The 14960-nt window shown below is 45.2% G+C and overlaps 1 protein-coding gene across 1 annotated transcript in view; it reads left to right on the top strand.

Moving 5' to 3' along the window:
• Positions 1 to 12427, top strand: part of CEP350 (centrosomal protein 350) — a 69890-nt gene extending 57463 nt beyond the window's left edge. The window contains 4 exon segments of the mRNA XM_017737408.1: positions 63 to 308; positions 396 to 542; positions 1719 to 1841; positions 8354 to 12427. Of these exon segments, the coding sequence (XP_017592897.1) occupies positions 63 to 308; positions 396 to 542; positions 1719 to 1841; positions 8354 to 8518 (681 nt within the window). The 3' untranslated portion in view covers positions 8519 to 12427.
• Positions 12428 to 14960: the final 2533 nt, after the last annotated feature.

Consider the following 14960-nt stretch of genomic DNA (forward strand, 5'->3'; position numbering starts at 1 on the left):
ATGATCAAGACTGTTTGGATGAGGACTATGGCCTGAGCTCCCGTAAGCTGCAGCAGAAGCAGGCTGAGGATCCGGCAGTGCTGCCCCAGGCAGAGCCGCAGAAAGTGCCGCCAAAGCCGAGCGAGGAGCCCCTGGCAGTGCCTCACACTGCGGTGGAGGTGGAAGGAATGGTGCACGCAGCAGCCGAGGAACTCTGGAAACTGAAAGAGCTGGGTCACGATCTTCAAAGCTGCAGCCTTAAAACAGATCTTAGTGGCACCCTCCAAGAGCAGGACACCGACACCATAAACAAGCAGGTTTATAGAAAGGTACAGTCTTCAGACATTTTGGTCTTGCCCTTTGAAAGTTTATCATGGACACAAGAAGCCGTAACTTTTACTTCTTCCTTTTTTCAGGTGGTATTTGACTTAACAAGAGAGATATTTGGGGAAATCTTTGCTGAGGATCCTAATCTGAATCAGCCCATCTGGATGAAACCATGTAGGATCGCATCTGCTTATTTTCGCCGAGTCAAAGATCCAAACGATCTGGATGAAATCAAGGTAGGAAGAAATCGTGGTTGTGCAGGGAAAGTGAGATGAAAAACACTGAACTGGCATTTACCTGAGTGTTAGAAGATCATAAGAGGTGTATCCAGCAAGAGATGAGTTGAGTAGAGAAAGGAGATAACAAACCTGAAAGGAAATATGTCAAAATGGTCCCTTTTTACTGAACAGATTGGCCTCCCTGTCCTTAGGGCTGCTACTGGTTGTTTTTAAACCTCAGTCCTCTGTGCAGAACTGCCAGGATGACCTTGATCTTATAAAATTGCTATGCTGACAGGCTGCTGCTTTAGCAGCTTTCTGTGGAACTCTGTATGGCTAAACTGGAATGGATCCAATGGTAGGGTTGGGCCAAATGGGATGAACTAGATTCTTCACTCAGACACACACACCTGTGCCAGCCTGAGGACAGCAGAAATTGCCCAGAGGAACCCAAAATTTGACTAGTGAGGGCATTGTTGTGTTTGACAAGCCAGAGGAGGTCTCCATGTTACTGGTGGTAGCGCTCAAGGAAGGACAAAACCCCAGAGCCTGGGGGACAAAGTAGAGCCTGACTGGACCTGGGTTAAACCTGCAGGGCTGGACATTGGGAAAAAAAATCTGTCTCCCTTAAAGCCTTCCACAGAGAGCCTTCCATATGGCTCATCAGGACACAAACAAAGACTTCCACCTGCACTGTTTCTTCTGAAATTGAGGGGGGTTGACTAAATTTTGGTTAACCTGCTGAAGATACAGCACGTTAACTGTCCAGAAAAGCAAAGAAAGAAACAAATAATACCTAAATCACTCTGTTAGTTGAGAAGACTTCTGAAAGCGTGTGGCTGGGGACAGCAGGGGCACAGGACAAGGACACCAAATTCCCACCCTGCTTTTCTTTAATATTTTCCCATAAAATGAATTGTCAGAATCCTCTGTTTGTGTACTGCTGAAAGTTTCTGTTCTCAAGGTTGCTACGGCAGTGGGGTTCTTGTTTTTTCCCCCCACTTCTGGGTTTAATAATTGTCCTGCCTTGTGTAAAGCTGCTTGAGAGACTTTCAGTGTACTTCTGCTGCATACACTGTATGTCTCCGAGCTAAACTGTGAATTCTATAGTGGGACATTTTAGGGGAGCTGCTTTGTGCAAACCTGTAATTTCTTAGCTCAAATGTGATAAATCTCACCTTTACTGTTCTGTAGAACTTCATTGCAGCTGAAGTACTGAAGTTGTTTAGCCTGAGGAAAGAGCCTAATCACAAAACAGACTGGCAGAAGATGATGAAATTTGGGCGGAAGAAACGAGACCGAGTGGATCACATACTGGTAAGTGGATGAAAATAAGCAATCGTGTGAGATCCTGTCCACCAGACTGAAGTATGGCATGTGGGTGTATTTTCAGTATTCAGTCATGCTTTTTAAAGAGTACAAAGTGTGCATGAGGTGTTATAGAAGGTTTAATTTGAGAGCGCGCTCTATTGACAAGAACAGAAGTCCAGCGCCAGTGAGGGAAGGTGACTTGAGTTAATTCTGCCTACTAGTTTAACTGGAGTATGAATTTGCTCACTCCCAAAAAGTTGAAAGCATAAATTTTTAGAAGGAAATGCTCCAATATTTGACGGTGAGTAAACTTTTTCTTTGAGAAGGGAATATGTTTTTCCTCTTACTTTAATTTAAAATGTTTTTATTTTGAAGTAATATTATTTGTTTTGAGATGGTGATACGGAGAGTGTAGTTAAACTAGTGAATGCAGCTGCCACTGGGGCAGAGACAGTTCAGTGTTAAAACTGCCTAAGATGGAGCATGCTGTGTATAGGTTTTGAAAGTTATTTTGTTGGCTTGTATTGCCAGGATGATTAATATCTTTATTGGCTATAATGATAGTGAAGGTTCTGCTTGGGAATATGAGTCATCATTAACACTGTGCTTCACTTGATAACACCTGGAATTGATTCCACACAACAAGCACATAGAAGTAATTTGGAGTCATGGGTCATGTGGTCTTTTAATTGCCTGTCACTGGAGGGTTTCCAACACAGGGGTTTAATTGTATGTAAATAGAATATCTATTTATAGGTTCCAATACATCCTGATACACTTGATTCTGGGATATAGAGGTTGTTAAAGCATGCACAAAAAAGTTCTATGTTTAGATCCCTAAGGGAACCAATATTACAGCTATTATGCATGTGTACCAAGTTCCTTTTTTTTTTGCAGCATAGCTAGAAAGAAAGATTCCTGACTGGAAAAATTTATTGTAGTTGAAGGCATCCAAAGTGCTTCAGGTGAAGTTTGAAGTTCAGACAGCCCAGTCTGTGATTTACATGCAGACCCAGACATCAAAGATTAATGGAGCTCTGACAAGTTTGTCTTAATAAATAATGTGTTTAATTTTATTTTGTTCTCACAAGAATATGGTAATAAAACTTCAGCTGAGGACTGTGAACTCTGTGAAGGTTGCAGCATGCCATGCTTTAGGAATAAGGCACTCTCAGGGGCATTGCTTACCAACTTAAACTGCAATGTGAGGCACTATCATCACATGTGGGGAACTTCTAACTGGACACCTAAGGGGATGATGTTCAGTTTCTCTTGCCTTATTTAATTAAAATCTCTATGAAAGATGAAGTACCTGGACAGCTTTCTCTGTCTCCTAGTCAGACCCAGCTTAGGGTCATGAGTTCTGTGGTAACAGATCCAAGGTCAGAAGTGGATATACAGGCACAAGACCTGCTGCCTATCCCCAGCAGCTCATGGGGTAGCCCTAAACTGCAAGGCCAGTTGTAGGATTCTCCACATTTTGTTGAAAGTGTATTGAAGTACTACAAGAGAGCAATTTCCTGAAAGGGAAAATGATAACTGGTTTTGTAGGTTTAGGTGCTGTAGAATCCTCTTTGAAAATCACAATTCAAAATACTTAGTTCCAGCTTTTGTGAAGATGTAGCCAGTGTACACCACTGCAATGAGTAGGGGATGTCATGTGAATACGTACATGAGCTGATTGATTCTCCACATTCTTTTGATGCTTGTAAAGACAATGACTGGGAAAAGTAAACATGATCTTTTTAAAGCAGAGATGAACATTCTTAGGCTTCTGTTATTTGCATTTAAACTTAGAGAACAGTGTCTTCCCAGTTTCTTTATTTCTGTTTTAAGTCAAATTAACCTTCAAATGAAAACATCCCTTCACAGTTTTCTGTTGAGACAGCTATGTATTTTAGTGATTTTGAGAGGACTGAACACACCTGACTGTCCAATACTGTCTGACCCAGGAGCTGGGCATGACTTTTTTTTCTTATGTAGGCACAGAAACAAATGCCAGTCTATTTTACTGAACTTATTCTCTCCCTGATTATGCCTGGATGTGTCATTCTGGGTTTATCATATTAAACCCAATTCCCACTGGGAGGGGCATCCCTGTGGGGAAGGGGCACAGCAGGAGAAGCAGCCTGTGCTGCACTGGTGATCTCTGTGACACTGGGACCTGTGGGTTGGCTGTCACACCTGCTGGGAACTAAGGGGAGAGCAGGATGGATTAATCCTTTGCCTCCTTGCTTTGCCTTGAGCTTTGCTGCTTCCTCCAATTGCTGCATCTTTAGTTGCATTTTCACTTTGATCTGTGCTTTCCCAGCATTGACACCAGTGTGGTGAGTCATGTTTTAGTGCCAGTGACAAAAGAACATCTTCCTTTTCTCCTTTTTGCAGCACTCATTTTGTCTTTGATCAGGCATCTCTGTCCTCAGAAAGCATTTGTGTTGGGGTTCTTCCGGGATCTCTCTGATCTGCTGGATATTTGCTCCAGTTACTAACATTTACAGCAAATCTTGGCTTTCAGTAAACAAGTACAGGAGATTCACATTTATGAAAAGCTGCTTTGTTTAAAATCAAGTTAAATGAATGTCTAGGTGTTTGCTTTCTTCCCCTCTTGTCCCTTCGTGTTGTTCCTTTATCACATGTGTGCTGTCTGTGCTTTTTGGAGACTGTCAAATGTGTGTTTCCATACATCAGGGCTGCCAGCATCTTCCAAAACCTTAAAGTACAGCAAGAACCCTCATATCTCCTTGTTTAAGTTCAAGTGCTGACAATAGGTTGTTTCCACTCCTTTTTTTTTTCCACTTGAGTCTTCATCCAAAACTCCCTGTGCTGATCTGTTTGCATGGGGTTAGAACAAACTCTGCCATTGTTTTCCCTCCTAGTCCCCCTTCTCTTTTATCTGGAGCTTGAGAAAGCAGAGCTCACATGATACTGCCAAACCTATGTGTTTGGATTTCACACCTGAGGAGCCTGCCAGCAGAGTGCCGAAAAGTGCTTGATCTTCTGACCTGTTGACTTAACAGCCAGAATGTTTCTCTCCATGCAGAAACTCTGCAACAAAGCAGGGCTGTTCCCACCAAGCTGGCTTAATTGAAAAGCTCAGGGTGCCACTGCTGCAGCGCCCCAGATCTAAGCCCAAGGGGAGTGCACAGTAAGAAGAGACTCAGAGTGTGCTTGCATGCTAAGTTGTGTCTTAAGGTTTCCAGGCCCTCTGAGAGCAAAGGGCTGTGAGAATGCACCTGCCCACCTTCTTCCTGCTGGCGTTCTTCCTAGACACTACTTTATATCTGGATGCTTATTCTTTTCAGACTCCCAAATAGTCTACTGACTGCTTAAATGTAGTTTATTTTAGAGATATTAATGGTTTTCAACAGGAATCTCCAGAAATCAAAACATGCTAACTCACTCTCTAAAGTTCCTTCTGATTATATTCCTTTATGTGGTGCTTTTTTAGATACTTGGACATTTACTAGATGGCCAGCCGGATCATGTGACCATGTTACCTCCTGATTTTTCTTTTGTGTGCATGCCCCCCTTCTTTACAAGTTTTTTTTTTAATAAAAAGTGTGCATACAAAAAAAAAGGCACACAGAAAAGAATACCACACAGCCTTCTGCAGTGCATCACTATTTATCTTCTCCTGTAGGATGAGATTCAGTTTCATTAAAACTGTCGTTTTCCTGACTTTACCCAAATGCAGTTTCTTTCTGGTATAGAGATCTTGCTTCCTGGTATCAAATATGTGAAGTTTTACTTTTGTCATGAGAAAGTTTGGAGTTCTGTAGACAAGGCAAAGCCCATTTCCATGCAAGCCATGAGAGTTGTCAAATGTTAAAGAAACTGTCTCAATTGCTTAGGGGCAGTTCATGGTAGCACAACAAATGGATCGAACCTTTCCCAGACAAAGGAGTCACAACTGCCTTGGCTCAGATGGTGCAGCCAGGGCTGCAAAGCAGCACGGCCGTTTCCACACGTGTTCTGAATACACTATGAACAAGACTTGCCTGCAGCTGCAAATTGCACATTCTCACAGTTCTCAAGAAGCATGCTTGAGGAAGTCCTCCTAATGCCAAAGGAAATTGTGCACTCTGCCTCTGAGAGAGGGGGGAATGATACAGGCAAGAGAAAATTAATCGTTGATACTGCTTTTCTTTCTGGTGCTGTTAAATATCCAGTCTTTCTCTGCCTGGATCAAGTACCTTCTCTCTTGTTTACTTCTTTATCCCATGTATCTTTTCCCTCCTAGAGCACAGTAAAGAAATTGTCTTATCACACAGTAGCAGGGAGACAGAATAAACAGCACCTTAGTGTGGATCTGGACATTTGGGTTTGTTCAAGGCCAGTGAGATCAGAGCTCTTAACCTGCTTGATTATTTTACTCACTCGCTTCCCCCGACCCCCAGTGTTACCTTCACTAAGTCTTGACTTCACTTTCCAGCAGTGGAGTTGCTGCTGGCCTGGGAGGGTGGGGCAGAAAATCCCGTCAGTCATTGGTCAAGGTCCCTGGGCATCCCCTGGCATTTGTCTCCACCCACCCCCTTCATCTTCAGCATCTTCCACCATTTCCAGGATCTTTCCTGCAGCAGCCATCTTCACCTTCCCCCTTTGGGGCCCCCCCCCCCCCCGTTTTTTTTCCAAAACCACTTCTGCTTTTAGGGAATCCTTTTTCAGCATCACCTCTTCTTTTCATGGCCCCTGTCTCTTTATTTTCCTTATCTAAATAGTCTATGAAGCAGACATACAAGACATGATCAGTCTGCAAATTGCTGCTTCTATCTTACGCCTCTTTATTGATGGGAGGATTTGGGACATGCTGCTGTTTACTTTATCAGAATTTACAACCAGCACATACAGGTTGCAGGCAGCACATTTCTGTGTGAGAGTTCAGGAGTCTCTTTCAGACATTCACCCGCACACAAACCCACACGCAATTATCTACCACTTGTTAGGCTTACATTTAAATTATTTTTCACCTACAACACTCCTTCAAAGTTTGATTGCAAAGAGTGCTGCTTCTTCCTTATTAGTAACAAGCCTAATGAAGCCATTAATGCCTCATCCTTGACAGCAGTGTGGGAAAGAGGCGCTGCCTGTGGTAGCACACATTTGTAAGCAGGCAGCGTGACTCTTCCAAAGCTGTTTGCAGGATGAGATCCCTGCCCCTCTCCCCAAGCTCTCTTAAGAGAGGGAGAAAGGAGCTGTCAGCCTGAAGCCCCGTGTCTAACTGGGGCTTTATGAATGGCTGCAAACCCTGCAGCAGTGCTGGTTCCCTGGGGTTCCCATAGCAGCCTCTTCTTGGGCTTCACACTGTGCTGGGGTTATTGAATCATCATTGTGCCACAGCAGCTGTCAGCTTCAAAACAGACCAGTTTCTGGGAGGTTTAGCTTCAGGCAAAAGGAAGAGAGTATGTTGGGGCTATAGTTCATGTCCTGTCCCAGAAAACAACGCTATTACACACTGATCCTGGGTTAGTGGATTTTTCAGTATGTTTAACCTTAGTTTGGCAGTGTGTAGGTGTCTGCCCCACTTGTACAGTGTAAATGTATTTCGAATTCAGAGTGTAAGATTTATGGGCAAAGAGGGTTTCTGCTGAAGCTGAGCAGAGACAGAGCTTTCAACAGGTTTTCTTTGTCATTGTAAATATGAGTGATGTTTGCACTCATTCGTTCTTTTCTAAAAAATTTGAGCTGTGTTAAGGTTTGTCTGTAATACTGAAATGGTCAGTAAGACAAATTGTTAATAAGTTTAACGGAAGACGTCCAGTGTGGAGATACTCTCAATAAGACTTGATTTACTGAATGAAATTACACATTTCAGTCTGATACTAAACCACCTATTTGTCAGTGAGCAATAAAGAGGATTTTCTTTGTCAACAGTTTAGTAATAGAAGGAAATAAGTACTCTTCGAATATACTGGTACAAAATTCCATTTGTAGTAATGCTGTCAAATCCAGCGGAGTGTGGAGTATTCTGTGCAAATGAGTTGTAATGCTGTCTTACAAAACATGCAAGCATTTTGTCTTCCTATGCAGAAGAATTGGAAGTTAGTTGTTTCCTTGAAGTTTTCTTATTATATTATAAACTGAACTGCAGTGAAATCTTTTCTTTTTCTCCCTCCCCTGTTCAAGCCCTTTGCATTATTTCTTACCAGTTTAAGCCTCATGGAATCAGCTTCTTGCAAATACATAATTAGGGACTAATTAATTAATAGAGATTCTGCTGTTGGCCAAGAATATCCCATTAGCTGAGTCCTTTCAAGTGAAAAACTTGTGCAGGAATATGAAAGCCTTTAAAATGGATGCTACAGTGAAAAGTAGAAAACATTCATTCATACAGTGAAATAGTCTGGTTCAAACAGATCTGTGTTTGTTTTGCTATTCCAAGCGTTTCCTGTAATCTCTTACAAAGACAGATATGTTGTTGGCAGATACACTCTGCTTTGGACTCTTTCTGGAACTTTGCAGGCAATATTATTTTAAAGCAACAGAATTGTAATGTTTGTATTGCCTTTCTACCCTCCAAGGTGCAGGAACTCCACGAGGAAGAAGCGCAATGGGTGAACTACGACGAGGATGAACTGTGTGTAAAGATGCAGTTGGCAGACGGGATCTTCGAGGCCTTAATCAGAGACACCGTTGATGTACTGAACCAGATAAACGAGAAACAGCGGAGGCTGCTGCTTGTCTGACAGGGCTGAAGTGGGCTCAGAGGTGCCAACCACGGAGTCACGGGCCTCTCTGACTCCTGAGCTGCTCTCCTCCCTGCACGTGCTGCGGCTGGACTTCCACGCGCGGGGTTCCCAGGCGGTTCAGATGGGATGAAAAGAACCTGAACTGGCTGCCGAGACCTCGCACCGGATTTATTGTTTGGAACAAGCTGATCCCTCGCTTGAGGCTGCTTTGAGGAGTGCTCAAGACTGTTCATGTGCCAATGCAGTTATGTCGCATAACTGTCGGCGGCTGCCTGGGGCCCCGGCCTGGGGCTCTGACACATTCAGCTTGTTCCTTGAACGGGTTGGGTTAAGTTGAGATATTGGCTGTTTTGCTGGAATGGTGGTCAGCCATCAGTACTCAGCTTGTCTTTTAGAAATGTGAGTAATTTGGAGAAGCAACAGTTTGGTCAGGTTTTGGTCATAACCAGAGACTTACCATACTGAACAGTGTTACAATGGTAACACCTCTTCTCCTGCAGCCCTAACAATGTGCATCAGTTCCTTCTGCTTCAGAGCCCATTTAATTCACTTCTCTGTGAAGCTGGTTTTCATCTTTCTTCTGTGATGTGGTACCAAGCATGGTGCCGGCCCAGTCCAGGGAAATTAGATGATGTTGCTTCCTGCCTACAAGTAAAGAATTCTTGCTGCTTTGCTCCGAGGTGGAGCAAGATAAAGCCCACCTACTGTCAAGTGTGAAAGATGAGCCCATGGACAACTTTCCTCCTACCGTGTAGCACTTCTCTTCCCGGAGCAGCAGCTGCTCCCAGATAGTGGATACTCAGGATTTTCTCAGGCACGAGACATGCAGGAGTGGAAAATATTTCCTCACAAAAATTTGGCCTTCAATTCCTCAGCTTTCTCCCTTACTGTCACCTAATGAATTGGAGAAGCTGTTACTTGAACAGTTTAGAGAACAGAGTGTATTCACCAAAGAAAGCGGTGTCTGGTGCTTGACTGTCTGCATGTTTTGTGCTTGTGGATTTTTTATTTATTTTCAGATAATTTATTAAATGGATTGCAGGAGAGTGTTCTGTGCAGTTGGCTGCACTGTCCTGTGTTTTGAGACAGACAAACTTGAGAGAGCATCTGGTTTGGAAACTTCCAGAGCCCCATATTCTTTGCACAAAACCTCCAGCTTCGTGAGGCAGATACGAGGGCGGTGAAGGTAGGAAGAACCAAACCTCAGTGACCAAGAGTGGGATGCAAAGACAGGACTGGGAGTGGAGTTTGAAAACCGAAGCACCTGGTTCAGAGACGATGGAGAGTTCAGGGGGCTGAGCTGAAAAATTGCATGAAAATTCCCAGCTCTTTCTGTTCCCTTCCTTTCCCAGAACTTCTACACCTTGTTATGTGGTTGATTTGGTGCTGGATTCATCTGCAGTGTCATTCTGCTGAGTGCTGATTCCTGACCTGTTCCTCCTGCTCTTGTGTTTTTCTTGGAGGAGCATGGACAGTCTGGGGTCAAACGTTTATGCCTTAATAGTGGATGTCCCTGTTTGCAAACCTGGGACAAGACCCAGAGGAAAGTCAGATTCTCCAGGCATTGGAGTGTAGACAGACACTTTGAAGCCCTCAGAGGTGCCCCCCAAAGATGCTGCAGCCCACAACAGGCACGGTGGGGAGATCTCAGCTGTTTCATTGATCTGCTTGGTTCTTGGGCTTCCTGCTGTGCATACCTCTGCTACTGCTCCAGTTTGGTTTCTCTTTTCCACCTTTTTTTTTTGGTTGGGTTGTTCATTGTTTGGGATTTTTTGAAAGCTATCATTGGAATATTTGCATTTTGCACACAGCTGGTAATTCTTCAGGGACAGTACTGGGAAATGTTGGATTTGCCAGAGGTCCGTGCAGATTCTCAGATGTCGTGTTGCCAGCACCTCACTTGCGAGTTAGTGGTGAGCCATATCCGTGGAAGCTCTATGAGTGGAAGAACAAGGAGGAGGTAATGGTGGACAGGGACACCTCCAGTGGGCATATGCATGTCTGTCCCGCAGTAGTGGCCCTTCTGGCTGGCTGGAAGTCAAATGGTCTTGGTGGAGCATTGATCAGCTTTTTTTCTCAAGTGATTCATTTGTTCATGTAAAATGTCATGATGCTGAACCAGGAAACCCTTGGATGCTTAAGAGAGAAGCAAACTAAAGCTGCTAGATTTAACCAGCATGGTGTCACTGATTGGGTCACCACCTCAGATTCCCTTTCCTGGGTGTATCTCTCTCAGTAGCAAGGATTGCTGTTTTTATAGGTAGCAATTATGGAAAGAAGACAGAAACCTGCAGAGTAGGTTTGTACCTGGAGCATCAGGTTAGGTTCTGTTCTGTAGATACTGTGGCCAGTGTTGAGAAGGTTGTCCTGCATCCCCGTGGCTTTTTGGTGTTCTGAGGGGCTCATGGGGTGTTTCTGGTCTGTCCAGCAGCAGGGAGGAGGTTGTGCGGTCGGGCCTGACAAGGTATCGGGGTGCTTTGGAGATCGTGTGCCTGTCGTCTTCTGGCTGTAGCACCCTCCACAGAAGCACTAACTATTTTTAACAGCTGTTTGGATAGAAGGAAGCTGTGTCTAAGTAATGGCTTTGTTCCTTTGCAGACATCACTGATTTTTTTTGGTAGCAATCCTTGCTAGGAGCAACCCTAAAATGACTTGAACGTACGTGAATTACCTTCTCAATACCACACGTGTGGTGAGTTGCTTTGAGTTGAGTGTATGTTCAAAACCTCGAGTGGGTTGAGTACTTGTGGACTGATGATTACTGCGGTGAAGCAAGGTTCAGACTGGGTTGGGCTGGTAGTGAGGAGATATGGGGAAGCCTGGGGTCCCACAAACAGGCTGAATTCTCTGCTTTTCCCCCAACCTTCCCTTTGTAAGAACAAGATGGTATTTCTGCATCCTGCATCTCGGTGTAACCACATAAGAAGATTCAAGGCTGGGACATTTTGCTGAGACCCGTGAGCTGTTTGGGGCAGCGCTGTCATCACTGGGGACATACTGTTCCATCTTTTCCATCTTTGGAAGGATCTCAGAGGCAGGTGGGAAAGCCCAGGCATGTGGGCACACGGAGTGCGAGTACCTCTCTAGCAGCAGGACGCTCTGTGAGCCGAGCCCTGGAATATCAGTATGTCTGCCTTTCAGAAAAGGCTTGTTGCTCACAAGGTGGAATGAGGGATTGAAAAATCCCATCTTGTTCCCTTTCCTTTCTTGAAAAAGTGGCCTTAGCTTTTTGCAATACTTGAATAAGTGTGTACCTGCAGAAGACCTTCAGTAGCACAGTGACAGAGACCTTTTAAATGACTATTCTGCAAGGAACTGTGTGCAGTTCCCACTTTCATATCTCTTTGCTACCTTAAGAATATTAGGAAAACAAAGTACTTTTCAGCAGACAAACAGTTGAATCTTACAAGGTATTTAGTGCATCTGAAGTGTTTACAAACCAACTAAAATGGAGAAAAGCAAACTATTGAACTTATTTGTAATTTAAGCGTTAAATGCAAAATTATATACAGATGGAAAAGGAATACTGTAATTAACCTGCATTTACTAGGTTTTTTCCCTTGATTTTGCAGAGCCTTTTGATACACATTTGCAAAGCCACCTTTTGGGAGGCTCGGTCTCCCAGTGTACTGTGTTGTGGAGATGCTGAAAAGAAACCCATTTACTGTGTGTGTGTAAATAACCTGGTAACGTGGGGTTTGGGCCAGTTTCAGCTCATGTTCACATCCACAGCAGCTTTGCACAGTAGACAGACCCAAGGATGTGGAGGAGTTAGGGAGGTTTTTTTGTAATTAAGAACTGTAAAATAACCAGGGTGGTCCCTGTGTACACCAGTGTAAATATCTTTGGTAACTGAAATGTACTTTAAGAGAACAAAATCTGTAAATAAACTGATTTATAAATTAATCTTGTTTCCTGGTTTTTATAAAATGGAGCTTTATAATTACCCAAGCAGTTGCTAATTCTGAAGGTGTCCTGGAGATTTGTCCCTTGTACGTTCCTCTTTCTGTCTGATGCTGTACTTGGGATGCCAATCACAGTCTACAAAATCCCATTAGAGTTGCCTTAATTATAACCATAACCTTATTAGAATGTCCTTATTGTTAAAGCTGACTGTTGATAAAACCAGAAAATAGCATTGAGCAATCATTGCAGGAGTTCACTGGGAGGGAAAACTACTCCTTGCACACATTTATTTAAAATATGTTTTAAAAACTCATGGTTTAAAACATTTTTATGTTAAACAACAGTTTTGGAATTAAATTCTTCAGAGCCTCAGTCTTGTTTTATATCCCTCAATTAGGCTCCTAAATTGGTACAGCTCTGTAGAGCTTCTGTTAGCAGCACCAATCCCTTCCTCACCAAGGGGCAAACATTGCTCCCTGGAAGCTTTATGTATTGGTGGAACTTTTCTGAATCTTTGCTGTTTCCTTTCCAGCACAAAAAAGCCCGAATCACTTTAGCACATGAAAGGCCCTGTAAGAGGACGGCCGAGCCCCCGCAGTGCCAAGCCACAGGAGTGGGCACGTGGCGATGGAGTGGCAGCGTGAAGGTGTGAGCCGGGGAGCACAGGTGTTCATTGAGCCTCCTCCGTGCCTGTGGCCACTCCTGCTCCAGCACCTCTGCTGTGTTTTGGTGCCTTTTATTAATGTACAGCCCAGCAGAAAAGGCTTTGCTTTCCATTTATTGCAGACCCTGGACAAAACCCAGCACTGGTCTTTCCAGCTTGGAGGACACTGTGACAGTCAACTCCTCACCTGCCTGGGAGGCGTGTTTGCATTAAGTGGGTGGAGCCCTGTGTGAACTAAACCATTGCAGTTACTTGTTCTTTGCTTTTCCTTGGCAGAGTACCTCATCCTGGAGGAGGACTTGCTGCGTTCAGGTTTCCATTATGGAAGCTGCTCTGCTGCAGTCCCACAGTGGCAGTGTGCAGTAGGACTGGTCCTCAGCAGAGCGTGCTGGGAACACCATCTGCAGCCCTCGGACACACAGGAGGATGCCACAGCCCTCTGGGCTCGGCGGTAGAGCCGGCCAGACGCAGCGGTGGGTCCTTGGATGTCCAAAGGGCCGAGGCTGAGCGGTGCTGCAGCCTCTGTGTGCTCATTAGTGAGCAGCGGGAGAGCATCCATGTCGTGCCTTTCCTCACCCCGCAGCGATCTTACTCCTCAAGTCCTGTGTTTTTGGACAATAGTCTACTTGCATCCATCCCTGGAAGGGGCCTAGAGTGCATTTCACTTTGAAAAAAAAACCTGATCTGTGCTGTTCTGGCTGAAGAAGAGGCTTCCTTTAAAAACGGCTCAAGCGGTGGGAATGCTGCCAAGGCGCTCCGGCGGGTGACGCAGCAAACTGCTGCATTGCTCCTGCTGTCCTTGCCCAGGATGCCCAGCAATCAGCGTGATGAAGGCTCTCATTTCCTCATTTGCAAGTCTACGTTGCTTCACTTTGTCACTGACTTTCTACCAGTGGTGTTTGTGCAACTCTTCCCAGAACCCTCGGAGCACGCTTGCCTCTGACAGCCATTTCACCTGTGGACCTGGTGAAACTCCTGGGCTGGGCAATGGCAGGCAGCCACCTTCCCGATGGTACACTGGATTGAGTGGGACTGTTTGGTGCCTCCCTTCCTAGGTACAGCCCGCTCCCAGGTGCCTCCCTGGGCATGTGGTGCCAGCTGCAGCCATCCCACGTCCTAAAATGCCTGGCAGAGCACTGGAGCACTTGAAATGTTGACTCTGCTCCAGACGTCCTGTGCCCTGCCTAGCACAAGGGCTTCTGCAGTGTCCGGGCTCTCATTAACACAGCCCTCTGAAGAAAAGGAGCTGGTGGGGAGCTGCCGAACGCCAGCAGCTCTTCAGAGTGCAGGAAGGAGAGGAGGGGGGCTGCCCAGCCGCTGGCACCCAGCCCGGGGCCAGGGCCGAATGCAGATGAGATGTAATGGAGTTTGAAAGCGTAGGGCACTCTCTGGGATGCCGGTCCTGTGGGGGAGGGAAAGGCACCCTGTGAGACCTGGAAACTGGAGCAAACAAAACCCATAGCCCCAGCCCTGCACCTTCCTGCCTCCTCCTGAATAAGATCCTGCAGAAATTTGGGGAAGAGGAGGAGAATAGAGTGGCTCTTTTTAGGAGGGTGATGGTTGGGCAGGTTCAGGGGCACAGAGTGGGCTCTTGAAGCACAGATGCCTACTTTTGCCTGCCAAGTGTGCTGTGTGAGGATGGCCTGGAGCAGGGGGTTAGCTCCTGCTCTGAATGTTTTTCTTGGCCCCAGTTTTCCAGCCCTTTGCTCCACTTGTACAAGACCTCCTGTGTCTCCTCCCTGTGTTCCCTCCCTGATGCAGGTTTCCAGTGGCTTCCTCTTGCATGAAGTCTAGACTGACTCAAACTCAGATTTTGTCTGAGAATTTGCTGGAGGTGGAATTAACACCAGTTCGGGGGCGGGGGGGGGG

Source organism: Corvus brachyrhynchos, unplaced genomic scaffold (assembly GCF_000691975.1).
Source record: "Corvus brachyrhynchos isolate BGI_N302 unplaced genomic scaffold, ASM69197v1 scaffold466, whole genome shotgun sequence".
Taxonomy (NCBI): Eukaryota; Metazoa; Chordata; class Aves; order Passeriformes; family Corvidae; genus Corvus; species Corvus brachyrhynchos.